Below are 20,616 nucleotides of genomic sequence, written 5' to 3'. Positions count from 1 at the left end.
AGCCATTTCAGAGATTTCAAGTCAGGGGATATATGAGAGTGTTTTCTTGCGCCAGCGATGAGTCTCGCGGCAGCATTCAAGGAGGCTCTTAGGGGTGCGGTTGTTGCTAGAGGGAGTCCGCTGAGGGCCACAATTCCATAGTCTATGCGGGGGATGACTAGGGCTTGTACAGTAGTTTGGAAATCTTTGACTGGGAGGAAGGGTTTAAGTTTCCTCAATGTGTTGATTTGGAAATTAGATCCTTTCGTTGCTTTGCTAATGTGCTGTTGCATATTGAGCTTTGCGTCAAGTGTGATACCTAAGGATTTCGCAGAATCCACGATGGTGGGTCGGACATTGAGTGCTGTTAGGTGATTGAATAATTAAACAGGGGGTGGTGATGGACAGAGTTTCTGAATTAAGCAGAATACTCTCACCCAGTCAAGAGATCATCCCAGCTCAGAACCTGGCTATATGCAAATTAGTCTGTCCCTGGCCCAGTGTATCATGGGAACAGGGCAAACCAAACTACCAAGCCAATTCTTTCACTGGGAAGGAAACAAGCTACCGGGGACCGGTTTCTGGCATTTCAGCCGTCTTCGGCCCGGCTTGCTTGAATCCTGATGGTGCAATGAGCAAGGGACTCATGTCTGAGTATACCCTTCCACGCTTATGGTGGACAAAATAATTAAACAACAGGGGGTGGCGATGGACTGAGTTTCTGAATTAAGCAGAATACTCTCACCCAGTCAAGAGATCAGGGCTTAATCCAACACCGTTTTTTAGCTCACTACACCATCCCAGCTCGGAACCTGGCTATATGCAAATTAGTCTGTCCCTGGCCCAGTGTATCATGGGAACAGGGCAAACCAAACTACCAAGCCAATTCTTTCACTGGGAAGGAAACAAGCTACCGGGGACCGGTTTCTGGCATTTCAGCCGTCTTCGGCCCGGCTTGCTTGAATCCTGATGGTGGAATGAGCAAGGGTGATTGAGCCAGATTTGAGTGGTGGTAATTTTCGCAGGGGGTGATTATCAGAAGGAACTCAGTTTTCAGAGCATTTAGTTTGAGGTGATTGTCGGCCAACCACGATTGGGTGTTTCTAAGTGTGTAGTTCAGAAGTTTGATATCTTCCGGGGATTGTACCTTTAGGTAAAGTTGAGTGTCATCGGCATACATATGGAAGTGTACATTGGATGCTTGGAGCAAGGTGGTGAGTGGTTCCATGACGAGGTTGAACAACGTGGGTTAGAGGGAAGATCCTTGTGGGACGCCTAAATCTACTGGCACAGGTGAGGAGAGCACATTGTTGATCTTGATCTTCTGAGACCGGTTATGTAGGAAGGAAGTGAACCATTTGAGCACAGTCCCTGATAGACCCATTCTAGTGTTTAGCAGCTCCAATAGGTTCTCATGTTTGACCGTGTCAAATGCTGAGGAGAGGTCCAGGAGGATGAGGAGGCAGGAATCATTGCGATCAAGGATTTGGAGGGCGTCTTCAATTATGTGTGTCATGGCCGTTTCCGTGCTATGTTTCGCTCGGAAGCCTGATTGATGAGGGTTGAGGAGGTCGAACTGGTCAATGTGTTTTGTTAGTTGGAGCTGCACACATTTTTCCAGCAGTTTGGCCTAAGTGGGGATATATGTGATAGGTCGGTAATTGTTTAGGTCTGACGGGTCAATTGTAGGTTTCTTGAGTATGGGCGTGACTTACCCCACCTTGAGGGAGTCTGGGATGAGACCTTGTTGTAGGGAGCTGTTAATTATTTTAGTCCAGAGTGGGAGGAGTACGGGGGTGAGGTCTTTTACAGCATTAGCAGGTAGGGGGTCTGTGATGTGATTAGAGGGCTTCAAGGTGCCAACCTTGTTGTAGGGAGCTGTTAATTATTTTAGTCCAGAGTGGGAGGAGTACGGGGGTGAGGTCTTTTACAGCATTAGCAGGTAGGGGGTCTGTGATGTGATTAGAGGGCTTCAAGGTGCCAAGCAGTTTGTGTATTGCTTCTTCAGAGTAGGTGTTGAAGGACGTCCAAGATGTGTTATTTGTAGGTTGGTTGTTAGACATTTTGATGTGGCTAGGGTATCGGCTTACATCAATGAGGAGGTCACATCTTATGTTGTCGGACTTTTGCTTAAAGAAAGCAGAAAAGTCTTCACAGTGTGGGATGTCGTTTGTTGTGTTGTTTGATAGTAAGGGTTGTGTCTAGGTTTGAATTTTGACTAGTTCGAACAGTTTTCTTGGTCGGTTTTTTGCTTGGTCCAACTGGAGGCTGAAGAAGTCAGATTTTGCACGCTTGATTTTCCTAAAGTAGGCATTTCTCTTGTTCTTAAGAGTTTTGCAATGCAGCGATGAGGGATCAGATCTCCAAGTGCGCTCTGCCATTCGCATAGCACGCCTGTCTTCATTGAGTCTGCCGTCATACCAAGGGTTCGAGATCTTGGTGGAGACTCTCTTTAGTTGCAATGGGGCGGCTTCATTAATTATTGAGTTCATAGAGTCAAGGTAGTGGTCAGTCAGTGATTGAACATCAGAGGCACCAGAAGGGGGAAGGAGGCGACTGGATAGGTGGGGAGGCAGGGAGTTGGGGTTAAGATTCTTCATGTCGCTTTTCCAAATCTTGGATTTGGAGGGCTGAGCCGGGGTAGGTTTGACTTTTTCATTGATGAAGAATGTGATGATGTGGTGGTCAGACCAGTCACAAAGTTGGATTGCCCCCAGTTGGGTAGAGTTCTCATTGGCGATGATGAGATCAAGTATGGAGCCTTTGTCGTGTGTTGGGCTGTTACATATTTGGGTGAGGTTGAGCGCGTTAAGGAAGGTTTTGAGACTGTTCACCACTGCGTCTTTCTGATCGTTCCAGTGGAGATTAAAGTCACCCAAGTAGATTTGAGTGATCTGCCGACCAGCGTTGGATGTGATCGTGTCCATGAGTTGTTGGGTGAAGATGAGGTTGTCCCCAGGCGGGTGATAGATAAGATGTAAAGCACATACTGGCTTGCCCTCGCTGGAGATATCGAGACAGAAGAGTTCACAGGACGTGAGGGAGGGTGAAGTGCCTTTCGTAACGGAGAGGTTGCTCCTGAAAATGCATGCGATTCCCCCACCCGTCTTGCCGGTCCTGTCGAGTCTAATGATTTGGTAATGGGGGGGGGGGAACTAGTATGTCCATAATAGCAGGGGTGTGGAATTTAATGAAATATGTACTTGTCCATGGGACAAGTAGCTTCATAAATCTACTTGTCCTGTAACAAAATCCACTTGTCCATTTCGTGCCAAGTAGTGCGCCGTAAAATAATGGTCGCAATCTCATTCTAGAAGAGCTCTGATTGGAGGCCTACTGGGCGGAGGTGGGGGACCTCCTGAACGAAGTGACTGATAGGGAGGTGGAATTCGATATGGCGGCATGCCTGCTGCTCTGGTTCCCGCACACCAAACACACCAAGGTGACGAGCAAATTCATTGATCTGGGCCTGATATTGGCGCAAAGGGAAATATCGTGGCATTGGAAGTCCAGGGGGGGACCCTCACTGCGTAGATGGAAGAATGAATTGCTGCGGTGGTCTGGCTGCGAGAGTGTGCTCCGGATGAAGCAGGCCGTCAAGATGGGGAATGAGAAGGCATTGGATGCGGCACGTGCATGGGAGTTAGTGGTGCAGGCCTTGCGTGATTCTATGGTGGAAGATGAGGACGGTGAGACTTAGGCCGGTGGACACCACGGGGCGAACACAAACAGTATCATAACCCGCACTGTAATGGATCCATCCAACTTGTCGGGACGAGGCATACACCTTAGCAGTTGCCGGGGGGGGGGGGGGGGGGTTTAGGGGGGTTGGTTAATGGGAGTTTGGGGTGGGTCGGAAGCCACATGGATGGTGGCCCGCCAGGGCACCTTGGAATTAATAGGTTGGTGGGGTACTGTGTGGAGTGAGGAATGGCTGGGGGGAGCGGCCAGGCAGGATAGACATACAGCACCTGGGGCAGGTCCCGACAGGGGCGGTACCACTGATTACCACTGGGATGGCCGACGGGAGCAGTGTTGAGGGTGGGGGGGTAAAAGCAGATACGTAAAACGACATATCAACCATGGTCCCTATGGGACGTGCACCGTGATGTTTTCCTCTTGAGTGGAGTATTATGCCGCCCGGCCTCCGGGATGCGGGCTGAATGGCTGTGTACGATCTGTGTTTTACTACTGAACGGGGGGATGTCACGAGTGAACTGGCTGACTAATTGTATCCTGTGGTTTATAACTCTGCAATAAAAATATATTTAAAAAAAAAAAAATAGAAGAGCTCTGATAATAGCCTCTCTGGTTAACATCAGGCTAATACTATAGAAGGATTTGACTTTTGGGGTTTTCACCAGCTCTTCTCTAATCTTTTCCCATACTGAGAGGTTGAAATTTACCGCTGACTATGGCAGAAGTAAAGTTTCTTCCAGGGTTGGAAAAAATGGGGTTGGAGAAAAAGTGAACTTGTAAACACTCAATAGATTACCACTGGGGCACATTCATCTTTTCTCATGCTAAAATGCAATTCACAAATATTTTCTAGGATTACGGTTTCCTGGCCTACTTGCGGAAATTCATGCGAATTCATGAAAAACGTAAATCTGCATTAATATAAGGACATATATCATGGGTGTACTTTTGTGACTTTATTTAACGTTTGAGCCCCTAATTCAATCTGAGTTAACCAAGACCTTTTGTTTTTATTAAAATGCTTTCTCTTCCTATCTATCGGCTGGCTTCATTGTGTGTGACAGCATTTTGCTCTTTTACAAAGTAGTTTTGTTCAGTGCTAGGAATTTCTATGGCAATGTGGCCTTTATGAGAACAAATACTGACTGTCTAGTAAGAACGCGCTGGCAAACAGCACCACGCCTACCTGATAATCCCCAGGTAGAGAAAGGAGCATAGAGCAGGCCAAGTGAGTAACCAGAAAATTAAAATATTCCCCACTTTGATCCAAAGCTCTTATGCCACCAAGCAAGCGAATAAAATCATTGGAATCCTCTCTAGAATTGCTTTGCCTCTTCCATATAAGCAGCTATCCATTCATCCTTTCACCCACTGATATCTAGCATTTCACCTTTACATTGTCATCCATTCATTCTTTCATCTATTAGACTTTCACCAATATGTTTGTCCATCTGTTGATTCGTCAGTCTATCCGGTCATCCATATCCAAACCTACCCATCCATCTCCAACCTAACCATTTCAGACATCTGTCCATCCTTTCGCTCATCCATCTATCCACCATCCCTTTCACTTTTCCATCCATCCTTCCACTCATCCATCCATTTATCCTTTACACTTATCCATCCTTTCGCTCCCTAATCCATACAACCTGTAACCCATCCATCCATCCACCTTTTCCTTCATTATAACATCCTTTTGTCCATCCACCATCCCTGTCACTCATTCATCCATCCATTTAGCCAGCCACACTTGCACTAACTCATCCTTTCACCCGCACATCTACCCATCCATCCTTTCACTCACACCCACCCTTTCACATTAATTATGAGCCTTTGTCTATCAGGCTGCAGACAGAAGAGGCCCATCAAGAGCACCATCTCTACAGTAGCTCCTAAAGTGGGGCATTTACGAAGCCACTGTTCAAACCTATCCTTCCATCTCTAAACCTATCGCTCAAACTCATCCATCCTGCCTTCCTTTCGCTCATCCATCCTTTTGCTCATCCATCCATCCTTCCACCCCACTCATCCTCCTTTTCGCTCATATTAATCCACCCTTTCACTGATCCCTCATCCATCCTTTCACTCATCCGTCCATCTTCCTTTTCACTCCTATATCCTTCCACCCTTTTACTTCCTCCATTTGTTTCCTCTCATCCATCCATCCATTCGCCCCATCCATCTTCTGTTTCGCTCATATATCCATCCACCCTTTCATTATCCCTCCATCCACCCTTTCATTATCCCTCCATCCACCTTTACACTCAACTATCCACCCATCCATCCATCAACCCTTCCACCCATCAACCCTTCCACTCAGCCACCTACCCACCCACTAATTCATCTACCCAACCATCCATCCACCCAGCCATCCATTCATGTACTCTATCTCTCACCCATTAATCCACCCTTTCATTCAGCCATCCACTTTCACCCCATCCATTCACTCATCCATCCCTTCATTCACCCTTGCACTTATCCATCCATTCTTTCACGCATCCATCCTTATATCCATCATTTCACTCATTCATCCATGCATCTATCCATCCACCCTTTCACTCCACTCATGCACCTATCCATCCACCCTCTCACTCATTCATCCATGCATCTATTTATCCATCCACCCTTTCACTCATTCATCCATGCATCTATTCATCCACCCTATCACTCACTCACCCAGTCACCCACCCACCCACCCCTTTTAAATCCATTATGGGGTTTTGTGTGCGGACCTGCAGACTGAAGAGGCCCATCAAGAACTCCATAGCTGCTGTAGTTGCTACGGCAGTGTGTTCAAAATGCCCCTGTTGCATGCACAAAGTGAGATGAGGGCCTAGTGCAAGGATAGAAATGGGGGTGGCCTTAGGCCTGCATGAAAGCCTCCTGGAGAAACGTATGAGCTTTAATGTAGGCCCTGGATGACGTAAGTTATGAGAGGCCATGGGGAGCGGGTAAGCGCTGTCAGAGAGGGCGGTGGAGGGTGGTGGGGTGGGATTAGCAGGTTTAGGCACCGGGTGAAACATAAGGTGTACAGGAAAAGCAAAGTAGGAAGTGTACAGGAAAAGCAAATTGAAAAGAAGGGTGTGCACAAGCGCTGTATGAGGCCCAAGAGTGGAGCAGAGATTAAAAGGCAGGGGTCATACAGTTCAGGTCAGAGCAAGGGGCCAAGAGGCAGATAAAGCAGCCTCTTACATGCCAGTGCTGTGAGTGTTCTGAGGCTGCAGAAGCACGATGTTTGTCTCATGCTCAAAGAAAATAAAAGGAACAGGGGGGGCCAGGGAGCCATATGAGACTTTGGAGCTGGCTGCAACATTGAGTTCTACTTTATCATGTTGTTCTTCTGTGCTGGGGAAATTAAAGTGCAGGCCCCAGCTTTTGAATTGACCCTTACACTGCCAATAAACTGCTCAGAGCTACTTATTAACATGGCTGTGACAAATCGGGTTGAAAGGCAGGGTATCGGATTACAGATAAGAATGTCTACTTGTCCTTTGGACAAAATACAAATTAAAACCTCTTGCCCTCCTTAGACATCTAGATGTCTCGGGCGTCGGGAGATAGGAATTCCCCACCCCTGAATAGGTGTAGAAGCTTCAGTTAGCCACGTTTCAGTCAAAATGGTTAGGTCAAGATCCATTGATGTGACGAGATCTGCAATGTCGGAGGAGTGCCTCTGGGCCGATCTGCAGTTGAGTAGGATGCATTTGAGTCTGGGGGTGAGAAGGGTGGACGAGTGTTCTAGAGAGAGGGGGATTTTTCTGAGATTGTTGGGGACGGAGCTTCTGTTACTTAGAGTTGGGTGCCTAATGGGATTTGTGAGAATTGTGGGTATGGGGAGTTGTGTGGACGTTGTGTGTTTTACCGGACCTGGGCCAAAAAAGCGGAGGAAGGTGTCCAAGTCGTGGTCCGACAAGGAGTTGAGAGCGCAGCGGGGGCGGTGGGTGTTGTTGCAAGCGGGGATAGTGGGCCAACGCGGAGAGAGTTGAATGCGAGGGCCTGTGGGGAAGGTGTGGCGTTTGTTGGATACGGAAGTGGTGGTTGTAGGTCGGGGTTGTCTGGGGGGTGTGAGGAGAAGTTCTTTGATGGTGTGGAGCTCGTCTTTGAACTGTAGGAGGGTGGTTAAGATCAAGTCCAGCGGAGGAATGGGGCTAGCGTTGGAGATGAGGGCCGTGGGCGGGTTGTTGAGTAGGGAGCTGGATGGCGAGCTGGGGATGGGGGGGGTGGGATATGCTAGCGTTAGTGGAGGGTTCTACGGTAATAGTGAGTGGGGTGGCATTCGATGGATGAGCGAATTTGTGGGCGAGGTGTGTTTAGCGTACTCCTCAATCAGGTTACATCTTGCTGCTATATAGCAGCCTACCTTCAAAACAGACATTTGTCATTATTTAGAGTACCTGCCAAACAAAGCTTATATGGAAAGACACAAAATAATAATTCCTCCCAGAATACCACCCTTCCTGGTATGGATTTCAAATATTGTCTCACTAGACCTATGGGTCCTCCATTTGAACCATTGTATAAGTGTGAATTACAGTTCCTTACATGGAAACTTGCTTTTTTAGTTGTGATTACCTCACTCAGAAGAGTAATATAGATCCAGGCATTAACAATTCAAGAACCATTCATACAGCTCCATCACAACAAAGTGGTTCTTAAAACAAATCCGAAATTCCTTCCAAAAGTAATTTCACTGTTCCACCTTAACCAATCTATTGAGTTGCCAGTGTTCTTTTCTCAACCACAAACAGTTGTGGAAAGAGCTCTTCATACATTTGATTAAAAAGAGCGCTCCTCTACTACATTGATAGGACAAAGCCATTTCGTAAAACAAAACAATTGTTTGTGTCCTTTTTCTCCTCTACATAAAGGTAATTCAATTTCATAATCTGGGATTGCAAGGTGGATCGTTGAATGCATTTAACCCCTTCGCTGCTCATGACGAGCTCAGCTCGTCATGCAGTACACTGGTCATGTGCTTATGACGAGCTGAGCTCGTCATGAAACAATGGTATTCATATGAGCTCAGCACCCAGCGGGAATTGCCTTAGCAGTCAAGGTGTTAAATGTGTTACCAAAAAGCAAAACGCACTCTATTCATTCCCCCTAGGGCTCATTCCACCCGTGAAATAGGGGCATCTATGGCATTCCTAGGAAATATACCCCTAGATGATATCTGTAAAGCAGCTACATGGTCTACATTGCACACATTTACAAAACACTACTGTGTAGTTGTGCAAGCAAAACAACAACCTAGTGTGGGCCAGGCTGTACTTAAGACATTATTCCAAACTACTGCAGCAGATACTGGTGGTCGCTGCTAAGGGAGAAAACTGCTATGCAATCAATGCACTAGTGTGTGGTCTGCAGCCTCGAACGGAAAACGCTACTTACCAGAATGTACCTGTTCTTGGCATGTAAGGCTGCAGAGCCACACACGCCCACCCGCCTCCCCGGCTACCTATATCTGTTACAGTAATATCTTAAATAGGTACACAAGACATGGATATCTTTTTCTGTACTCCTACAACTCCATTATTTCCCCAATGGCGAAAAACAATCTGAAGATGAAGTTGATGCCCATGCGCACTACGATCTACAGGAAGAGATGTTGCTGTTGATAGTGACCACAAAACATCAGGCAGATGTAACACGAGTTGCTCAGTTGCAAATAAAAGGGAATTATAGCAGCTAACGAAAAAACACTTAAACTATACAGACAAGACCAATCAAGAGAAATAAAACAGATAACCAGGTTAAGGAAGTTACGCTTGTGCTTTTCATTATTAACCTAGTTTCTGAATTTGGTACGTTCGTAATTGAAAATCATTATAACCAAAATCATGCTCAACAGAACAAATAATCAAACCTGTTAGAGTAACCACGCTAACCTTTTATGTTTACTGCTACTTAGGCGAGAATTACCCTTCACCAAATCATCTCACCTTAGCAATCCTTGGAATGAGAATAAACCAGTGAAGATAGGACGTGATGGTCAGGTGAGTTTGTTTGTATTACCAGTTATCTGGGGCACTTCAACAAATCTTTTAAATAGAAAATTGACAATGAAATTACATGTGATCAAAACATTAGATGTTTACCTACTCTCTAGCTAAATTTAAAGCTAGCAGTCTCAGTGTATTTTAATCTACTGTGCTGAAGATTTCCAATACAGCAATTAAATGTATGCACAAACCTTTGCATAAGTTGATTAGCTATTTTCAAAAAAGATCTAACTATAAGGAGAGTAAGGTGGAATGGAACATTAACCAAAGCAAAAGAAGACATGAAAGTTGATGAAAAAAAGTCATTGATAAATTCAGCCCATCTATTGAGGCTGCCCCGACGTAGTACATTTGTGAAATCATTACTTGACTGGCTTTGGCAATATTTTTCTGACTTACGTCATGCTATATAGGCAGTTAGTAGATGCTTGAGAGGGGCGACACAATCATTTGCCAGAGCTGGCCACTATTTTAGCACTGCCCTGGTCAATGAGAGAGAATAAATGAGACCGGAGAAAGTACTAAAATGGTATAAAATGTCATGAGAAAGCCATATATCCTGCGTTGAAGAACCACGTGGCAAGTGTGAAAAAAAAACATTTTCCAACAAATGCTGCGGCTATATATCAAGCTTTTCAAGTGACCATTCTTTAGGCAGACATACCAAATATAAACCGAGTTGAGGACCCCAGGTGACATTCCAGAATTTGGAAGTATGGTCCTGAAAAGAGTTGTAGAACAACTTATAGAGCTTGTGATGCAAGATCACTCTATCCAAGCACACTTACAAAAAGTGCACGAGGAGCACTGTAGAGTGTGTAATCTGCTTACAAAAGGGAAACTATTTAGCAATCAACCATTTGGACCTTTCTAGTGAAGTTCTTCACAAGATCAAGGAGCAGTTTTGTAGGGGGAACAAACTTGAAATCTGAAAAGGTTTTTGAGTGCAGAGAGGTCTCGCGAGAGGTGCGCAGCAGTTGCCCTGCCCCCCCGGGACCTTTAAATTGAATGCGGGCTCCCGCGCAGCAGGACACTTACAGTGAAAACTCAGACCTGTGACTTTGCCACCGCCTCTACCTGCGTTGCTGCTCCTTATTTTCGCCACTCCTGGGGGCCTGTTTGTCCTTTTGAGGGGGTGCCTGCTCGTCGCGCCTCCTGTGACCCGCGGACCGCACGCTTTCCCAACTACACCATCCAGAGGGCAGCGTGGTCTCGCGAGAGGTGCACAACTTTAAATTGAATGCGGGCTCCCACTCATCGGGACGCGCGCGGGCTCGCCCGGGCGAAGCCGGGGCCAAAGGCGGGCCCGTCACTGACCGGCTGTGGCTGGGCCGGGCCCTCCCTCTTGTTTTTTTTTTCGCTTTCAATCCCCTAGACTGTCTAGATTAGTGTGTTTTCTCCTTACTTAACAAAAAGTCTCAGTTTAGTTTTCACCAACAGCTCTAACTGTAGAATTTTGGATAATTTGTGACCCACATCATGGGGAAAAGAATAATGAATCAGTCCCAAATGCCCATGGGGCAAAAAGTTGATTTCTGACTCGCAGCAAACCCTACTGACCTATCTGACAGGAGCCGTAGGTGTCTTGGACAAACAGATACTATCAGTTGAGGAATCAATAGAAGGGACCTCTTCTAGGCTAAGCCTTGATTCCGCGCCACTAAAAGAAAAAGATGTACTAATTCCGGGGAATCTGGTGGAAGACTCGCATAACGGCTGTATCCAATTAACTCACAATGAGATAGTCGTAAGTGATTATCCAATCCAACCACCACAAAAGAAGTCAAATAATCCCTACCAATGTGAAACCCAAGTACCCCTAAGGAAAAAAGATTTACCTCAAATTCAAATACACCCTCAGCCAAATGGGAAAAAATCATTAAAGCACTATGCAGGGGAAAAAACGACCAGGGCAGCAAAGGCCGCAACCTACCCAAAAGGGCACGTCTAACACCAGCCCAGCAATCCAAACAGATGTAAGAAATTTGGTATCCCTAATAGAACAACTGGATCTCTACGTTCGGGTAAGGTTAGGTCAGCTCTCGTCAAGAATGGCGAATATAGATCTCCTTGGCACCAATCCAATACAACAAGTAGCAGAAGCGCCCCAAACTCTGCAAAATTTAAAGGACCATGATAAAACCGCCACTCAGACTAGTACATTTGTGGTAAATTCAAACCCTCCACCAACCTCGGTAATTGCAACTTGGGATCCAACAAATAACACAGATAATAGTGATAATAACGGAAGTAGAGCCAATGCAAATAAAGACAAATGGGCTCATAACCTCCTAACAACTAACATATTGGATCAGAATAGATGGCCAACAACCATACACAATAAGACATCTCATTCGCATCCAATTGCCACTCTTAACATGCATCAGCAATCCTATCTAAATACACCACCCCTGAGAAGTTCATTTTCTACCGATTTGTCATTTGGATCTCCCACCAGAAGCCACGACCTACGTAATCGTATTGGGCAATGTACCAAAAAATCACAATACAGTAGAGGAATCATGGTTGTGATTAAAAAATAAATCTTTACATTGGTTAAGTACAAGGGTGGACATGAATAGAAATTTATTTCAAGAGTTTAAGATGATTAGGAGTGTTCAATGGGTGGGTTCTAGGGAAAAAACGCTGACAGGAGATTGCATTGTAATGACCTTTGCATCACCATTACTTGTAAATGAAATTCTGAGGAAAGGTGCAAACCATTTTATCGATCCTGCCTGGATCAATATCATGCCGCTAGGTTATTTCTATCCTCCTCAAACATTATCCAAGAACCCTTACATGGAGAAACCCATTCAATCCACCCACCCACGAAAACCAATTTCAGCCCACTCCTTTATACAACCGGTTTAATGTCCTTTCAGGTTTGGATGATAACGAATGACTGGAAGTTGCCCCTAAACCGAACGAGGGCATCTCACTCGGTCATACTAATCAGTCTTCGACCCACCTGTTAACTAACGCTTTAGTGTACCCCTGTGATGTCCTGAATGCAGCTAATCTAACGGAGCAAATCCAGCCATTGCCTGCTGTGCCAATAGTCTCGGTTAATGCAGGGTTTCAGTCAAATGTCGCAGATAGCGAACCAAAAGCGACAATACCCAAAGTTATCTCACAGCAATTTTCTCAATCTCTGGGTGCCCAATCCACACTAAAAACCACAACTCTTGATATTGCCTTTTGGAACGTTGCAGGGCTGCGATCCAAATTGACAATTGACTCCTGGCTAGAAGAGGTGAGGAATCACGATATTGTATGCCTTCAAGAGACTTGGTCCTGTACTCCATTACATCTTGAGGGATGCAGGACCTATTTCTGGAAAGCCCTCCCTTCTGTTTCAGGAAGGCCAAAAGGGGGGTCTAACTATTTATATTTTAAATAACATTATACCTGAGAAAATAGTCATCTTGAGACGAGAGACTAACTATCAAATTCTCAAGATAACTGTAGGCAAGACACTGACTTATTTCCTGGTAAATTTTTACAATAATCTTAATTCAATAGATGTAATTCCTATTTTAAATAATATTTTTTCTTATCTTCAAGACTTGCGGAATAATTATTCAAATATTACGTTTAACTTGATATGGGGCGGAGAATTTTAATATATTGCTCTGTAAAAACAACAGTAAAAAGTGCGGAATCCAGGATGAGGGTGGGAATAATATAACACTTCTCCCATACCAATACTGGCAGCCGCATGATTGAAATACTTACTGTTATGGAGATGGGCTTTGCCAATGAATTATTAGCCCCCCAGTCCCATTTTCTTCTACCTTTAACGGAAGGGGTTATTCCAGCATAATTGATTTTATACTTGTCTCTCAGGCTCTGGGTCCCAACATTCTAAATTTCGCTACAATTAATAATCCTGTAAGCGATCATTTTCCTAATAGTTTTTCTCTCTTACTCCCAAACGCCCCAGAGAAGCCTAATTCACTAAGTCTTCTGAAACAGACTTTGACATTAGATAGATGAAATGGCTTCACAATAAAGTGGAGCAAAAATTGACCCACCCATTACAACAGCGAATGTGGTCAAACGAGCACTGCCCTTAATTGAAATATGACTCAATCCGGATTCCTCCTACGTGAACATACTGTCAAGTTATATAAATATAACTAAGATCGTACAAGAGGAATTATTCTGCAAAATAAATGATAAAGGTAACTCCAAAAAAGGGTGGTTTAATACGGCGCGCACAAAAGCTTATACTAAATTAAAATCTGCACTCCATAAACCTCATCGTCCAAAAGAGGAAATAGTTAGGCTAAGAAAGGATTATAATGCTGCCCTAAAAAGGCGCTAAACGGATTTAAAAAATGAACTATGGGACCAACTGCACATGAACTGTACCATAAATGACAGTACCACCTTTTGGAGGGTGGTTAAATCCCCCTTCCTTACAAACGTAAATGATGTCGCCCCAAAAATAGAAGTAGCAATCGATGCTAAAACTTGGATGAATAATTTTTCTGGAGTATTCGGGACCCCACTAAATATCAATTTTGAGCAACCTGATAATATGGGGGGGGGGGGCCCAATTGTGAAGACCAAACCTATCCCATCAACTCAACTTTTACACATCTGGAGGTCATCAATGCCTTGAAGGCCTCCAAGGGAGGGAAAGTACCGGGCCCTGTTGGGGACCCTTTTTAGGTCTCGCCTATTCCATTCCGCAGGAATGAATATGCGAGTATAATGCCGTCAAACCAAGACTTAAACCCAAGGCTCCCCAAAAGCGGATTTCCAACAGTTCACGTGAATCACGTGACCACAAGCACGCGCATTTCACCACATGAAAGGCATCAGCCTCCCTCCCACAGGCTTCCCCAGCGTGCGCTCGGCCGGCCTCTGCCAGTTCTCCTCCCCTAATTATTCACTTTACTTTTCACGGCCGCAGGCCGTGACTCGCATTTCTACTCCCCCTTGGTCTCACATCAAAGGCATCAGCCTCTCACAGGCTTCCCTCCCACAGGCTTACAGGTTTACTCACTTCCCCTCTTCCACTCATAGCCCGAACCCGACCCAAAGGCATTGGAGCGCTTTATAGAGCAACAGTTACATCACACAAGGACACGTTCATAGCCCGAACCCAACCCAAAGGCATTTGAGCGCTTTATAGAGCAACAGTTACATCACACAAGGACACGTTCATTTTTGTAGGCACGGGGAGAGCAAGTGACTTGCGCAGAATCACAGGACGTTCAATGGAGTTTCCAAAAGCAGCTTCTCAATTCCAAAGCCGGAAGCTCAGGCCCATGTGCCATATCCTCTCCCGGTCGGCACCTTAGAGGCTGGCGGAACATGGGCGTGGCTAAAGAGCGGCAGCCAAACACGCAGCGTTTATACAGAGTCCTTTATTGCTGGAAATGTACTGCAAACATGGAAACCGCACAGGGCTGTGTTACAATCTCAAGTGGGGGATTCCCCGTATTCCACGCAGAGATCTCGCTCCACTCCATTGTTATGGTCGGCACCTTAGAGGCTGGCGGGACATGGGCGTGGCTAAAGAGCAGCAGCCAAACATGCAGCGTTTATACAGAGTCCTTCATTGCTGGAAATGTACTGCAAACATGGAAACCGCACAGGGCTGTGTTACAATCTCAAGTGGGGGCTTCCCCGAATTCCACGCAGAGATCTCGCTCCACTCCATTGTGATTTTTTATGTTGTTAGTGTACTCGTTGTGTGTTCTGTCATGGGCATTCTGTTTTGTTCAGCTACTTTTTGGTGTATTACTATTTTGTATTGCTCATGCACGAGCACATGCCCAAGCCTTCTGCCTGCCTCCTGCCTTGTTGTCTAAGCCTCGCATGACTTCATAAGGCTCCCCCAGCGTGCGCTCGGCCGGCCTCTGGCATTTCTCCTCCCCTAATTATTCACTTCACTTTTCAAGGCCGCCAGGCAGTGACTCACTCACATTTCTCCTCCCACCAGCCCGTGCCGTCTCTCCCTACCCCTTAACTCTTCACCCTGCCCCCACCACCTCTCTATTGCTGCTTGTTCTGGTGCTATGCTTCGAAACTGTATCGAACAATGGAATCCTACCATTTGGCTTCCCTCCCACAGGCTTCCCTCCCCGCCTGCACTCCCCAACCAGGCTGCCATTACTTGCGTGCTAATATTTTAATATTGGAAAACGAGGCAGCATCTGTGAGGCCTGCACAAATAACATGACACATTTGTCCTTCACTGGGAACCAAACACCCTAGGGCAGCGCCTGACTCTCAGAGGGTAGCGTTGCAGAGCAGTCTGAGGCTTACTCAAGGGAGGTGGTGTGGGCTAGTAATCGCCATTTGCAGGTGTGCCAAAAATAACACTCAAAAATTGATAGTCCAGTCTGTACTTTGTTTTCTAAAAGTAAGAGTACATTTATTAAACACACACACCACTCAATACTGTACACCAATTTACAAATATACATAAGCTGTTGGAATTACTTTGTGACCTTGCATAACATCTCCACCCCAATTTCCTGGAACTCAGAGCTGTTCGCTTGGCGCTGACGGCCTTTCATCCGTCCTTCCAGACCAACTCTCTGCTTGTACAGACGGACAATACGACCGCGATGTATTACCTCAACAAGCAGAGGGGGGTCGAGATCGCGCACCCTGTCTCGGGAGGCGCAGACTATCTGGCACTGGCTTCTGGCCAGAGGATTGACGATAACGGCTACCCATCTACCAGGTGTACAGAATGTTCAGGCAGACGCACTGAGCAGACTGATTCAGGAAAACCACGAATGGGTCATAAACGACGACGTACTAGGAGAAGTCTTCGAAAGGTGGGGGACTCCAGACGTAGATCTGTTCGCCACTGCCGAAAACAGCAAATGCCGAGACTTCGCCTCCAGGTACTACCAGCAAGGGACGCTGGGGAATGCACTCTGGATCAACTGGTCGAATAGCTTTGTTTACGCTTTTCCGCCCATTCCCCCGATTCCAGCGGTGCTCATCAAGCTGTCCCGGTCCAGGGCACGGATGATCCTGATTGCCCCGGAATGGCCCAGGCAGTGGTGGTTCACGGACCTTCTACACCGGTCTCTCCTTCCGGACATACGGCTGCCATGCAGGCCGGATCTTCTCACGAAGTTCGGAGGGCAGATGTTGCACCCCAACCTCTCGTCCTTGAGTTTGGCGGCATGGCTCCTGAGTGGCCATTTGAATCTGCCTGAAGATTGCATAGACATACTGAAGGAGTCTAAGCGACCTTCCACCCGGACATCTTATGCTTACAAGTGGAAGAGGTTTTGTGTCTGGTGTGTGTCCAAGAACTTTCACCCTACGACGTGCAAGGAAGATGTCATCCTTCCTTATCTTCTACATTTGGCGGGGTCTGGCCTTAATGTTCATTCCATTAAGGTTCCTCTCGCTGCATTGACTGCCTACAGGAAAAGCCCTTTACAGACTTCCATCTTCCAGATCCCTGTGATAAAAGATTTTTTGGAAGGCTTGAAGAAAGTGTTCCCTCCGGTCAGGCTTCCTTCGCCTTCATGGGAATTGAATGTGGTGCTGCCCAGATTGATGAAGGAGCCTTTTGAACCCATTCATAAGGCTTCGTTGCAGCACCTGTCCTGGAAGGCGGCGTTCCTCGTGGCCATTACATCGGCCCGCAGGGTGAGTGAAATTCAGGCGTTGTGTTGCCAAGAACCTTATACTGTATTTCATGCTGCTAAGGTTGTTATGCGTACTCACCCTAAATTTCTTCCCAAGGTTATTTCTGATTTTCATGTCAACCAGACTATAACTTTGCCTACGTTTTTTCAGAACCCTTCATCTCCAGCGGAAAGGTCTTTACATTCCCTGGATGTTAGGAGGGTGTTGAAATGTTATCTGGATAAGACCAAAGGTATTCGTAGGTCAGACCAATTGTTTATCAATTATGGATCGGTCAGGACGGGTCTTGCGACCTCTAAGCAGTCCATCTGTAGGTGGATTGTGTCCTGCATACAACTGTGTTACCAGAAAGCTAATAAGACCTTAGGAGGTAAGCATTAAGGCTCATTCCACCAGGGGCAAAGCTGCCACGACAGCCTTGCTCCGTAATGTGCCGATTGCAGAAATTTGCAAGGCCGCCACTTGGAAGTCGGTTCATACCTTTGCTAAGCATTACTGCCTGGACACTGATGCCAGGGCAGACGCTCAGGTTGGGGAGGCTTCGCTGCGAAATCTGTTCGCACAATAGTAGTGTTGATTTCTTTTCTCCACCGCCGCTTTGGTGTGGGGATGGGCTTGCCATTCTATTCACTAGATTATGACTATACACAGAGATCCCCTACTACAGAATGAGTAGTTTCTGTCCTGTAACTCCAGTTCTATAGTAGGGGTATCTCTGTTATAGTCATAAGCGCCCGCCCTCCTCCCCGGTGGAGAGAGATTCATGTACGGAATGCTACAGGTCTGGCGTGTTACGCCTTCAAAAAGAACTGAAAGTAAAAGGGACCTGCAGTGCATTCTGGGATACTGTGAAGTTCTGGAAAGTTCTCTTAAAGGCACAGTATCCTGTTTTGAGCCACATAATGGCAGCCTATGGGGCTTGTCTGTCCATGTCTTCCTCTCTATCATTCCAGAGGGTTTTTGCTGAAGGCAACGGAAATCTGGACAGGCTTTGCTGTTTGTGGATTTTTGGTGGAATTTCTAGTTGAAGTACTGGACAGTGTAGCCTGGTTATAGGCTGCATTATATGTCTTTAAATTCTCTCTTAAGTGTCTGTGCAGTTCTGCATTTTTTCGACATTTTAAGAGATTATTTTTTATTGCTCCGGGGTCCACGCACATGGGCGGGACTATTCATTAGATTATGACTATAACAGAGATACCCCTACTACAGAACTGGAGTTACATGACAGAAACTATTCCTTTTTATCGGATCAAAACAAATCAAGACACTTAGTGAGGCTCGAAGGATAAATATTGCCAAATCTAAATTTCTACACATTTGTGGGCTATATCATTTTAGCAGTGAAATTGCATACCTATGCAAATTTAGTAGCCGTTCCAGTGAACAATATGGCCTCCGTAACTTAGTGTGCCTCCACACCACGCTAAATATTACATGTTTACTTTTCTCCTCCTAAATGTTTGTGGCTCATTTGCTACTCTTGATGTGATGCCTGTTTTTCACAATCCCACTTACTTCAGTGATGTAACATTGATAGCAGCACCCTCAGTCTGAAACTTGTTCCAGCTCTGCTGAAAGCTAATGCTTTAACGGTGGTTATGTCCTCCTACACTGTACGAGTAACTGCACACTTCATACTGAGGATATCCATGAAACTCTTTCTTGAACTTTTAGTATATTTAATTGATTGTATAAATTGACCAGAGCTGTAATCTGTAAATTGACCAGAGCTGTAATCTATTACATTTGTGTATCCAGGAGGTAGCAGGCCGTATCAGTTTTTCACGTGTCATTAGCTCCTCTGTTTATGATAGTTACAGCAGTTTCCATTGTGTATGTATCTTGTCATGTGATAGGAGCTTTCATGTCCTTACACATAACTAGATCACAGTTTACCAGATCTCTTAATGGGGCACACACATTTCTGTGATTTCTCTCTAAGCTTTCTTCCATACTATACTGCTTTCCTTCCTTGCTGCTACATTTAATGTCATTGCAGTCGTTATGCTAATTGGTTAAAGTATTGTTTTAATACAGTATAGTATTTGGTCAGCCAAATTAATTTCCTACCACACTTTCTTTGCAGTTTCAGGATCAGTGACCTGAAGCGGTGTTCGTGCATGGAATTAGTATTTTATAGTTGGGCAATAGTGAAGGTAGTTCGTGTAACAAATTTAACAGACTGTGTTTCAGTTTCTCTGTACTTATTGTGAAAGCTGAAAATTTGCCGGAGTAGTTTGGAAATAAATTCTTTAACCAGCATTGTGAATTCACTTATTTGAGCTCAGGATTATAGGCAGGTATGTCCCTGTATTTGTGTGCTCGGTTGCCCATTTGTCTACCTTTGACTCATTCTCACATTCACCTAGTCATTATTACTCCCCACCATACATACACAATTGATATTTGTGAAAAAGCACTTCTATTTTAAACAAAAACTCGATCATTTGGTTTTGCCAATGTCTGGTGTGGAGTAAGGCTGTCCTCCCAAAGTTTGAATGCAGTTAAAATCATCAAAAGTATCAGCTGGTATAAGACTTAAACCTTGTTTTTGGTTAATGGTTTGTACACAGTATGCCCTTTTTAACTTGTGAAATATCTACATGTTCAGACTTAGAATTATGCAATTCTGTTTGCATTGCTAACCTCAGTTTCGTAAAATTATTCAAAGACACTCTCCGTGAGTTGATATTTCAATATTTGTAGATGGTTTTAATTGAGTAGCATCCATTTTTTTAATCTACATTTTCATTGACTGTTTTAGGAAATTGAAAATGCATGTGGAACCCAGCTTTGCCTTCTTTTCCCTCCCGATGAAAGTATTGACTTGTATCCGGTCATTAATAAATTACGTCATAAAAGAAGAGCTAACTCTCAGCCACGAACAAGAGGCCGTCCTTCACGTCGAGAACCAGTGCGGGACGTGGGAAGGTTAGAAACGTTCTTTGGACTGATAGTAAGCGCATGTATCGGAATAACATGATGGAAGAGTACGAATCACCATTTTCCTGCGATGACGAAGAGCATGAAAAAATCCTCACATCAAGCTGCATGGACCAGTTTGTGGCTTTATTGAGGATTTCGACTTGTCTTCCTGCTGTCCCTTCTTCATAAGTCTTTTATTTCTCAAGACAAAAATGAGGGTCTCGCAGAATGGAGTGATTTCTTAGACTAGCTTTTAAAAATCGAAGTTAATATATTTTATTGTTAAAGTCCATAGATTGGCTTCATGTTTTGATTAGGGAGTAGTGTATTCATGCAGAGAGAAAAAATGTTAATTTATTGTTTAAAAGCC

At 45.2% G+C, this 20,616-nt stretch overlaps 1 protein-coding gene across 9 annotated transcripts in view; it reads left to right on the top strand.

Annotated features, from left to right (window-relative positions):
• The window catches only part of YTHDC1 (YTH N6-methyladenosine RNA binding protein C1), a 143,710-nt gene that overhangs the window by 33,924 nt on the left and 89,170 nt on the right, over nucleotides 1-20,616 (top strand). For all 9 annotated transcript variants that reach the window (XR_015309356.1, XM_086961910.1, XM_086961909.1 and 6 more), the window contains 2 exons: nucleotides 9,590-9,674; nucleotides 20,086-20,252. Coding sequence is in view for 8 of the 9 variants with exons in the window: in XM_086961910.1 (XP_086818036.1) it covers nucleotides 9,590-9,674; nucleotides 20,086-20,252 (252 nt within the window). In the remaining variant the exon portion in view is untranslated. The remainder of the gene's footprint in view (nucleotides 1-9,589; nucleotides 9,675-20,085; nucleotides 20,253-20,616) is intronic.

This window comes from Lissotriton vulgaris, chromosome 3_1, assembly GCF_964263255.1.
Source record: "Lissotriton vulgaris chromosome 3_1, aLisVul1.2, whole genome shotgun sequence".
NCBI classification, from domain to species: Eukaryota; Metazoa; Chordata; class Amphibia; order Caudata; family Salamandridae; genus Lissotriton; species Lissotriton vulgaris.
Note: the sequence above shows the minus strand (reverse complement) of the source record. Positions and strands in the feature narration are given on the sequence as shown.